The sequence below is a fragment of the Babylonia areolata genome, chromosome 1 (genome assembly GCF_041734735.1).
Source record: "Babylonia areolata isolate BAREFJ2019XMU chromosome 1, ASM4173473v1, whole genome shotgun sequence".
NCBI lineage: Eukaryota > Metazoa > Mollusca > Gastropoda > Neogastropoda > Buccinidae > Babylonia > Babylonia areolata.
The window spans coordinates 90,889,849-90,901,930 of NC_134876.1; the positions used below are offsets into that span (position 1 = coordinate 90,889,849).

The 12,082-nt window shown below is 39.1% G+C and overlaps 1 protein-coding gene across 2 annotated transcripts in view; it reads right to left on the minus strand.

Moving 5' to 3' along the window:
- Window positions 1–12,082, minus strand: part of LOC143289160 (cadherin-87A-like) — an 80,096-nt gene that overhangs the window by 19,262 nt on the left and 48,752 nt on the right. For both annotated transcript variants that reach the window (XM_076598077.1, XM_076598067.1), the window contains exons 27-34: window positions 10,766–10,888; window positions 9,796–9,985; window positions 7,588–7,850; window positions 6,542–6,736; window positions 5,886–5,993; window positions 3,370–3,493; window positions 1,316–1,570; window positions 317–573 (exon numbers count right to left, since the gene is read on the minus strand). In XM_076598077.1, the coding sequence (XP_076454192.1) occupies window positions 317–573; window positions 1,316–1,570; window positions 3,370–3,493; window positions 5,886–5,993; window positions 6,542–6,736; window positions 7,588–7,850; window positions 9,796–9,985; window positions 10,766–10,888 (1,515 nt within the window). The remainder of the gene's footprint in view (window positions 1–316; window positions 574–1,315; window positions 1,571–3,369; window positions 3,494–5,885; window positions 5,994–6,541; window positions 6,737–7,587; window positions 7,851–9,795; window positions 9,986–10,765; window positions 10,889–12,082) is intronic.

The following is a 12,082-nucleotide window of genomic DNA, read 5'->3' on the forward strand; positions in this document are numbered from 1 at the left end:
CACTTATAAATCACTTAACACAAGAAAAACAAAGGCAAAGAGCTGAGGGAAAACCACATGGTCCAGGTAATGCATCAAATTCAAGCAACACAGAATTCATAACAAAGACAAGCTATTCCTGTGGAAGAAACACTTCTTCAGAGAAAAGGCAGCTCTGTTGTTGTTGTTGTTGTTGTTGTTGTTGCTGCTGTTTGTTGTTTCAAGCATATACTATTGCAATAACACACAGACACGGCTCTTACATAAGGAATCAAGAGACAGTGAAAGGAGCACTGGGCCCAGTTAAGGCCAGACGATACCAGCTGCTTACACATACCTTCACAGATGTCTCTGCGGCATTGGCGCCTTCGCTATCACCGTCGCTGGCCTGGATTCGCAGAAGAGCAACATTGTGGCCAATTTTCCGAAGTGATTTAGCATTGCCGATGTCGCCACTGGTTGCTTCAATCGTGAAGTAATCACCTGTGTCCTCACTGACCTTGGAGTAACTGACAGGATCTTCCTGGCTCACATCTGGGTCCTCAGCTTTCACCGTCAGTATGCTCTTCTTAAATCCAGCATCCCGGGACACACCTGCTCACAGCCAAACAGGGTCTTTTGAGACAAAGCGCATGTCACAAGAGGAAAAAAAAAAAAAAAAAAAAAAAAAAATCACATAGCCACCCTCCCCCTCAATTTTTTTTTTAAACACACACACACACTACTATTGCCTGACACAATCATAACACCTGCTAACAAAACAAGAGTAATTCAAGTCAGAAATGCTATTAACACATTAAATAATCCAAGATTACCAAGAGAAACGCAGAAATGTAATTGAAAGTTGGAGTGGTACTTAAAACATTACACAAAATGGTACTTCAACAATATACAAAAATCAAGTACACCATTTTACACTCTTTTAAGTCAGACAATGACATGACAGGACCAAGAACTGAGTGACTACAATATTGGACTTTAAATCAGAGGGTCCTGGATTCAAATTCTGGCCATGGCACCTGGTGGGTAAACACACCAGTGGATAATTTTCCCGTCTCCCAACTCAACAAATGTGCGTATCTGCTAGTGTCTAACTCCCTCTGTGTATGTATAAGTGCAGAAGATCAAATGCACATGTAAAAGACTCTTTGATCCATGTAGCAAACTTTCTCACACTTAAAAACAATACCAACAATCTATCACAACACAAAAGTTTTTAATATCAGCACGTTTGAATCAGATCATCCTAAATTTCTGAATTTACAAACAAAAATACAAAAGAAACAAAGATGGGTCTCAACAGTGAAGAATGAGAGAGCACACTGGTATAGCTTACATCCATGGTAATCTGATTTGACAAACTTGGGTGGAGTGTCGTTGATGTCCCGGACGGTAACTATGACTGTTGCGACAGAAGGGTTTGTTGAGCGACGATAACGGATGACGGTATCATCATTTACATCATTGTAAGCCAGGATATCCATCTTGTACTCATCTTTGGTCTCTCGATCAAGGCCATTCGTGGCGGTGGGGCTGAGTGTCAGGTTTCCGGACTCTTTTCCCAGCTCAAAGAGGCCGTCTTCATTACCCGCTGGAACAGAAATGCAAGCACGAAAATTCAGTTCAGAACATTCTTTTCGTAAGCCTGACTCAGTGGGTTGTCATTTTTATTAAAGTAAATTCATTTTTCCTTAAAGCATGGATCAATACAAAAACAATACATACTTGTTGCTTTAGATCTCCGCATGCACCTTTTATTGCAGTAGCCTTTTCCTTCGTCTTTCACTTCTTTACTTTGTCATTTTATATGAATACTCACTTGCAGTCAGGAAAATAAAAATAAAACAGAGGTGCTGCACACTGCAGTGATGTGCTCTCCCTAGAGAGAGCAGCACTGATCTAACAATATTAATAATAATGGATACTTATATATTATGTCAATGTTACATACACACACCTAAATGTGACTAAAAAACTAAACATACACACACACACACATACACACATTGCATATGCATTTTGACATACATAGCAGCTACCCTCAACACATACGCACACATAGGCATGTACAAACACAAACATGCATAAACAGACGCGTGTGTGCATGCGCACACACACACGTGCACAAATATACATTCATATACATGTATATAGTAATGTACACACACATATGTATACACACATAGCCAAGCACAGCTCACGCAAAGGAAGTGGACCTGCCACACCTGAACTTATTGCTGAGGGAAGAGGTGAATTTTGAGACCAGATTTAAAAGATGCAAGGGAATCAGAATGACAGAAGTTATCAGGGAGCTTGTTCCATGTCTTTGGCGACTGAAAAGGAAACGATCTGTGTCCACAGGTCTTACTCCTGATGTGAGGTATCCTGAGAAGTTGAGTATCTGAGGAAGAATGGAGCTGGCTAGATGGTGTATAGATATGGAGGAGTTCAGAAAGATACTTGGGGCCAGATCCACTGACTGCAGAAAAGGTCAGAGTGGACAGCTTATAGTCTATTAAATCAGAAATGGGCAACCAGTGGAGAGACTGAAGGAGATGAGAAACATGGTCAAATTTAGAAGCTCTGCAAATGAGTCTGGCAGCGTTATTCTGAATCTGTTGAAGTCTGTCAAACAGATATTTGGGAAGGCCAGCCAAAAGAGAATTGTAGTAATCCAGACTTGAGAGAACCAGAGAGCATACAGATGTCTTGGTTGCATCAGTTGAGAGATAGTGGCGGATAGAACTGATTCTACACAGTTCCAAATAGGCAACTTTACAGATATTTGATGTGCTGTTGGAAGGAAAGAGACTGGTCTAGGATTACACCAAGACTGCGAACAGAAGAAGAAAGTGAAACAGGTGTGCTATTGATCAGAACAGAGTCAGGAAAGGAAGGATGCTGACGAAACTTCTTTGGATAGGCTATCATAAATTCAGTCTTACTGTCATTTAGTTTCAGCTTATTGAGAGTCATCCAGTCCTTTTGGTCAGCAATGCACTCCCATGTCTGAGTCAGCAGTGCATCAAATTTAGATAAGGAAAGTTTAACACAGAAAGATCTGTCATGACAAAAGAGTAATACAATAGAATACAATAGAATACAATACAATAAAATACTGCAGTACTGCAGTGAGACCCTGGCAGTCCCTTTTTTTTATATTCCCATTTCCTGTGTTGGATAACTTGGGAGTGAACTGCTCCTCTTGTTTACATTTTGAGGATAAAAATCACAGTGCTTCTGCGATGAACCATTCAGGTAAGAGACTTTATCATAGGACTGAACCTTACACTTAATGGAGAGACAGGAAAGCCATATGCGGTGAAAAGACAAACATTAAATTCAGTTTAAGCATCACAATGCCTCTCTTTATATTGTACTCATACTCACCCACAATTCTGTAGTAGACCTTATTGTTTTTGTGGTCAGTGTCTTTGTCTGTGGCAGAAACTGTGCCAATCAGGCCAACGTCTTCTGGACTCATTCCCTCAGTAACGGGGGGGAACCTGTAAGTCTGTCACACCACAGGGTGCAGGTTATATCACTATACTGTGCCTCACTTTAAACCAGCTTTTTTTTCTGCTTTTTTTAACCCTTTGAACCCTGACCACCACTTTACCGGTGGTTGAGAAAAATGACATAATGCCTTGCCACCGGTTGAGCGGTGCGTAAACACGTGTGTCGTGTTTTGCTATTGGTTGACTTATATTGAAGAGCCAATCAGAAAAAAACATAATATTCTGATGTCAGCGAACGTAATACCAACATGGCCGCGCCTTTTCATTGTGTTTTGTGCATATGCTTTGGATAAAAAAAAGATCGATTTCAATATAAGTCAACCAATAGCAAAACACGACACAAGTGTTTACTGGTGGCTCAACTGGTGGCTAGGCATTATGTCATTTTTCTCTACCACCGGTAAAGCGGTGGTCAGGGCACTCTTTTTGTATCTGCCGTGACACATTAAATACCAATTATTTGCAAATTTTGGCTCAGGAGCTCAGGCAGAAGGGTTAAAATTGCTCAGGAACTCCGGGCTCAAAGGGTTAATTTCAGATTCACCCAACCCCCCACAACTTCCCCCAACCTAAAAAGTTTAGGGTAATACCTGAACTCAATGGAGACATGTCAGCACACCACTGCCATCACTTTGCACATCACTTTGTGTCATTATGGTACTTGGCTGCCCTCGAAAGGTATCAGTTTAATGAACAACATTGACTGAAAAACTGTCTTAACTGGTCTTGCAGCAGATAACTAGAAAAAATACATTAATTCCTGCCAGGACTGATTCCCTTTGATCATTTTACATATGGCCTTTTGTGACTGGATTCTTTCAAGTCAATGAGTGGTAATGCCATTTCATATGTGTGTGTGTGTGTGTGTGTGTGTGTTTATGTGTGTGTGTGTGTGTGTGTGCGTGTGCGTGTGCGTGTGTATGTGTGTGTGTGTGTGTGTGCTCAAAATCTTCTCCAAAAATTCTCAGAAATGTGTACGAATGTGTATGGATATTTCAAAACCCTTTATGCAAGCAGTCTGGTGTAGTTTTAGAAACCAGTCTTGGGTAGTTTTAGAAACAGTCTGGAGTATTTTCAGTAACCATTCTGGAGTAGTTTTAGAAACAGTAACAAAATGTGTTGAGAACACATGAACATTCACATTGATGAAATACATGGTACAAAAGTATTTTTCCGAATGCTGGATTGGATACCATACAGGGATCACGTCGTACACTGAAATAGGTGATCAATATATAATTGGAAACCTGCCTTTAATTCAGTGACAACTGGCTTCTCCATTGCACTCACTGTTGCTATTTTGTGTAGTTTTTTTTTTGTATACAAATCTGTGTGTCTGGGGACGGCAAGCGCAATTTGATAACGACTCCACGGAGTTAAGACATAACATTCACAGTTATAACAGCAGTATCACCATAAAATAAAACAAAAACAGGGTGCACAAAACTCTGACTAAAAAAAACAACAACAAAAAAAACAAAAAAAAATCCCTCACCACTTCCACAACAACCATGTGTCTAACTTTGCATGCCAAGAAATGAAAGTTTGCTTAAAGATACTGCAACCTTGGAACAAAGTGGAGCATAGTGACCAGTCAGCTTTTGCTCTTAAAGTCACTTTTTTTTTTTTAATTTAATTTAATTTTATTTTTTTATTTTTTTTACATTATAGTTATTATTTATTTATTTAATTATTTATTTATTTGTGTAAGCTTATCTATTATTTATTCACCTTTTTTTTTTCCCTCAAGGCCTGACTAAGCGCGTTGGGTTACGCTGCTGGTCAGGCATCTGCTTGGCAGATGTGGTGTAGCGTATATGGATTTGTCTGAACGCAGTGATGCCTCCTTGAGCTACTGAAACTGAAACTCTCCCACTGCAGTCTGTGTTGACCAAACCTACTCTGACTGGCTTTTCGTTTTTGTAGCAATAATGCAGGAGTAATCTGAAAATCTTGGGTATCAAAGTGAAGCTGTCATCCATTGCTGATACACTGCCCACTTCTCAAACACCATTTCCACAATAAGAAATCCTCTGTGAATCATGTGGAAAATTTCCTTTTGTTTTGTTTTTGTTTTTTTATGTACCATGCTGTGAACAGTTACATTTTTGACAGGACATTTAAACAATATTAGAAAACAAAGAAAAAAATCACTCAAGTGTGCTCATATCTTAAAACAATGTTGATTATTAATAAAGCAGCAAAATAACGTTATATATATATATATATATATATATACTCACACCAAGTGTTGGAACATATCATAGTTTCAAGTATCTAAGAGAAAGAGAAACAGACAGACAGGTAAGACACACAGGCAGATGGAGACAAAGACAGAGAGTCACACACACACACACACACACACAGAACGTGAGAGAGAAAGCACACCCTAGTGTTGAATTGTGGCTCATTATCGTTGACGTCCAGGACATTGACAATCAGTACAGTCTCCGAGGAAGCTGAAGGGTTTCCTTGGTCCTTGGCCACAACAGTCAACTGTTTCAAGTGACAAAGAAAAAGGTATGTGAAAACAAAGCCTGCATATAACACATGCAAACAAGAATGAGCACACACAAACATAAAACCACAAACACAAACACACACAAAAACACAAACAAACAAAACCTCACAAAATCCAAGAATGATCTCTGTGATATTTTCTTCTGTCTTCATCTTAATGCTCCAAATGTCAAATCCACTGCTCCCCACTTCCTGTTTGGTTTTTTTTTTCATTTTTTTTTTTTTTTTTTTTTTTTCAGAACTTCGTAAACTTGTTTCACAATATAACTTGAGTTTCATATTTGAGACAGTGAAATCAAATCTGAAAGATCCACACTTCACTGAAAAAAAAGAAGAAAAAAAGCCAAAACAAGGCATACTATCTTCAAAAGATCAAACATCCATTTTGTTATTTAGAAAATTTAAAACAAAGAAAGAAAGAAACAGAAGGGTGGGCAGACATGCACACCAAACAGATCAAACAGAACAGACAAAACCAAGCATTCATCTACTCAAGAAATTGCCCCCAGGTATTCCCTGCTCACCACATAGGAAGACACCTGCTCCCGGTCATACACAATTGTGGCGCTGATCACACCAGTGACCAGGTTGATACGGAACTCTGATGTGTTGTGGACTAAGTCTGGACCGACTCTGAAGTAGTAGTCAACGACGCCTTCTTTTCCTTCGTTTTTGTCAACAGCAAGGCAGTCATACACCAGCATCCCATTGTACTGACTCTGTCAACAACAAGAGGTATTTTGCATCAATGAATATGGTAAGTGTGTGAACATGACATCCAGTCATCCACTGCCAGTGTCACACTGATCCAGATTAAAAAAAAACAATCTATGTGAACCTGTACATGTATGTGAATGTACTCCTATGCTGGGGTGGTGGTGGGGGTATGTGTTTTGTGTGTATGTGTGTGTGTGTACGTGTATGTGTATATGAATGTGTGTCCATGCATGTGTGTGCTCATGCATGTGTGCCCATGCGTATGTGTGTAAATGTGTGCATGAGTGTGCTAAGGCGCATGTACGTGGAATTAAAAAATAAACTGAAAGAACAGAGACAAACACAAGAAACAAAGCATGTGAACATGACAGTCATGCTGAATGCTTTTGCTGCCACTTCACTTCTGTCAAATCAAATGGCACCTTCCTAAGGACAGAACTCAGACCCCAATGAAGGCCACACTCCAACCTCCACCTCACCCTTTAAACTTGGGGCCAAATACCAATCCTGTTCGAACACAGCATGACTAACTCAGCTTACAGTTGGGCTAACAGCAAAGTGAGAGCTGTATGATCAATTTCTTCAACATTACAATGGGAATTCATTTTAAGCTTAGTCTTTTATGAAGGACTATGACTCTAAAACTCTGCAAGATTTCACTGGCTGTTAGTGCAACCTTGGAGACTAGTTGGCCTTTGAGGACCATAGTCGGGACAGCAGTTGCCTCCACTGCTGTTCTCATGGTTATAGTAGGACATGATCATCATAAAGCACACAAAACAATCACAACACAGAGCATTAAGTGGAAGGCTCAGACTGAAACACAGCCATCAACAAGTACAGATCAACGTACCTCCAACACATCAATGGAGAAATTGCGTGAGGGAGGCAGACGCCATTCAGGTGGATCGTTGATGGACTTCTGAACCCTGATGGCGACATTTGCTCTGGATGAACACATGGTTCCAGTTGTGTTGATTCCCTTCTGATCAGAAGCTATCACTGTGAATGTGTAGACCCCCGATCTGTTAACCAGTCTGCTGCTCACTTCGATTCGGCCAGACTCAATGCTGGCAGTGTAGGATTTGGACAATATAGAGAAGAGGTTTCTGCCACCTGTCATGCAGAACAATAGAAATATCAATGCTGACAATATAAAAACAGATAAATAAGAACTGCTTTCCAATATTTTCCCATCTTTAGATATACGCACACAATAGTTTGCAATGAATATATAAATAAACACACTTTTCACTCTCTCTTTCTTGTGTATTCAATTCACAGTTGCCTTACATAAAAAAAAAGAAAATCAACAATCATGCTGTCTTGTCTTCATGAACATCAGACAGGTCTCACTTTCTCCTGACTTTCCTGGGATGGTTATCTCTGTCAGCCATATCACCTAAGATGGGTGGACACATTAATCCCAAATATAAGCAGCTCTCTAACTTGTACATTTCTATCCATCCACCCACATCCACATCCACAAAGTTTATTATACTCCGCCCCAAAACACAATTTGACTCTCTGTCTCCAACATATTTGGCCCCAAGTATCTTTCTGAACTCCTCCATATCTATACCCCGTCTCGCCAGCTCCGTTCTTCCTCTGATACTCGACTTCTCAGGATACCTCATGTCAGAAGTAAGACCTACGGACACAGATCATTTTCTTTTCAATCGCCGAAGACATGGAACAAGCTCCCTGATAACCTCCGTCATTCTGATTCCCTCGCATCTTTTAAATCTCGTTTCAAAACCCACCTTTTCCCTCAGCAGTAAGTTCAATTGTGGCAGGTCCACTTCCTTTGCGTTAGCTGTGCTTGACTATGTGTGTATACATATGTATGTGTACATAACTATGTATATGAATGTGTATTGTGTGTGCGTGAGTTTATGTAAGTTTGTGCCTGACTATGTGTGCGTATGTGTTAGGGTAGCTGTTAGATACACATGTATTGTTAAAATGTATGTATGCAGTGTGTGTGTGTGTGTGTGTGTGTGTGTGTGTGTGTGTGTGTGTAACATAGATGTAATGTTTTATGTTAACAAAGCGTTTTTGTAAAGCATCTAGAGCAGATTTCTGGATACTGTGCTATATAAGCATCCATTATTATTATTATTATATATGTGGAGAACTACAGATTTCACAATGTGATTTTCTTTCCGTTCGATGTGTACAGAATGAGAAGTACAATTGGCTGAACTTTGGAGATGTAAACCCTCATTAGCTGAGAACATACTAGGTCAACCGTGCTGTGTTCATCTGCAAGTATCTGTCTTTGAACTGATCTGTGGGTGGAAAATTTTTTTTTGAAAAAAAAAAAAAAAAAAAAAAAAGCCTGGAGAAATTTTGTAAAACACCTGTGAATTCTGAAGTACATGTTTTGCTTGTGTGTCAAGTGGATGTTTCCTGCACACATTCCACTTTAAATATTTTGTAGTTTTCATAACCTGTTCATGTCAGATACACATATTTCATTGTTCTGACCTCTCTCCACCATCAAATTGGTTTCAGGGACAGTTTCAGTTTCAGTTTCTCAATAAGGCATCACCATAGTGTTCAGACAAATGCATACAAGTTAACCACATCTGATAGGCAAATGCTTGACCAACAGCATAACCCAAGTTTAACTTGAAAATCAAACTGAGTGTCTAGTAATTCTTGCATATATATTTGTGTATGTATATTGCATATGCATAAATATATTTCTGTATATCTATCAGTGTGGATTTCTTTAATAGAGATTTGCCAGAGGAAAACACTTATGTTTCCATGGGTTCTTTTTCAGTGTGTCCAAGTGCATGCTGCACATGCGACCTTGGTTTATCGCCTTATAAAAATTACTTGACACTCAGTTTGATTTTCAAATCAATCTTGGCTGAAAGGGCAAGACCAGGATGCAAACCCAGACGCTCACAGACACAGGTAAATGTCTGAACCATTCTGCCACCTTCCTTTCTGGGATAGCTGACGGAAACATCACCAATCTATCAAGTAAGCAAGTGGGGTTGTGGAGGCAAGAAGGGAAGCAAAGTGAGGGGAGGAAAAAGAAACCTACTTGGCGGCTGAAAACTGTTTTCATCAATGGTGAATTTGATGAGGCGATTGTCGTCAGCATCATCGTCTGTTGCAAATATCTCCAACACTTGGTCCCCAACATCTGCTGTTTCAATGATGGTGCCATTGAAGGAATTGCCTTCCATAAAGCGAGGGCAGTTATCATTGATGTCATCCAGCACAATGTATACCTAAATGAATGCAGAAACATAACAAACCATTAGAGTACTGTGCACATTTCTTCATGCCAATACATGTTTGACAACAAACCAGTTTTGCATGCATCCTTGAAAACGCATGCAAACACTACTAGAATGTATTCAGATGTGTGAAAAGTGTCACGGCAACACATACATGCACAGACACACAAACATACACTCTGACATCACAACTGTTGAACTACCAGCATTATGTTTTGAGATGTCCATGCGTCTTTTCTTTTGTAAACAGCATCAATTTTCTTATTTGACACACCACCAAAACAAGAAATGGAAATTTTCTGTTGAAAAGCTCATGTTTTTTGCTGCTAATTAACATGCAACACATAATGAAGTTGTTAGCTTTAACAGCATGTTGGCAACCATTTCAGTCATCGGATCAGAAGCACCAGCACTAGGAGTGGTAGTAGAAGTGCTAGTAATTGCAGGAGTTGATGTGTTCAATCAGGCCTCGTTCCCAATGTGTGATATTTCTCAAAGGTTTAGTGTTTGTCATCTTGAGTATACAAAATTCCTCAATCTTCACAATCATTGAAACAGAGACCTCTACATACCACTAGGTAACATTGATGCAGCTATAAATTCATTTAACTGACAGCCTGAACAACACCAAACTTTCCTATACCATTTGTGCTGAGGAAGATTGTGTGAAACAACTGAAATACATATGTGATTTCAACTTTTGGTTCTGAGCTGTGAAATTTCTTCTTTACCTCTGCACATCATCTTTTTAACACCCAAAAGACTACTCACTTGAGTTGTGGCGAAGAGTCGAACACTTTCGTTCAATGGACTGTCATAAGCTCTGACTTGGAAAGTATGGGTACCTTGCTCTTCACGATCAAGTTTGGCACCAGGTTTCAGGTAAACTTCCCCCTGCAAACGTGTTAAAGAATTTTCTAATTGTTGTAACAACAAAAATACAAGGGGGTGTAAATTTCAGGTATACTGTGCCCTGCAAACATGTTAAAGATTTCATTTTTAATCATTGTAACATCAACAATGCAATGGGGATGAATGAAAGTAACACCAACAGTGGTAGCAGTAGTAACAGCAGTAATAGCAGCAGCAGCAAGATAGACTGTAACAATATTAATATTTGTATTTAACACTGATATTTTTTAATCCTTGTTCAGAAATATTTTCATTTTAGTCACTTTTATACATACATAAAAGAAATAGCATTCTAAACAATTTGGGGGGCAACAAAGCAGAGAGGTAAAAAAAAAAAAAAAAAAACCCAGAAAGAAAGCACTGAGAAAGAGGCTAAAATGAAAAATGATAGGTAACCACTCGCACAGGTTGATACATATACACTGTCTGCATACACGTGTGCGCTCACACCACTTACACATACACATACATGCACGAATACACATCGATACACAAATAACAAGAGGCAAAGCCTTTAAGACTCACTTGTGCTTCACGCTTTATCCAGTTAAGGAATCATGAGGAGAAAAGAAAGAGATTTAAAAAATCGTTGAAAAGTGCTCTGTATTAAATATGATATATAAAATAAGCTTGGGAGAAAAGAAAAAAAAAAAAAGGTATGCAAGTGGGATCGAACTATGCATGTTTAGTTCCAAAACAAGCAGACTAATCCCCAATGCTGCGGCGCATCTGACGTCATTTGTCTAAATTTAATACTTGAAGCAATGTTGATGTTTTCTTCTTCGTGCGATGAATAGATGTGATTGTGGTGGACGTAATAACACTGTTTAAATCATGTTTTTCGTGTGTTTTATTATATCTCAATTATTTTTTTTATTTCGGCAGCAAAGGAGACTTTGCTATCCCTCCAAGCACAAAGCAACACATGGTAGATCTCTAGATCTGCACGAACCAGTTGCGGCCTACAACGAGCTGAAAGAAACGATCGAATCAATTTTTCTTTTATGCTCATTCCAATTAATTCAGTGTCCCCTTGAGAATGTTTATATGCAGTAAACACGTTGATGGTGTAGTTAATATTACTCTATGTGTTCTGTCCATAGTTTGTATTTCTTTCCTTTTAATTGTGAACAAGATAAATGAGGTCATGTCTTTGAATACAACCTACCTGCTAGT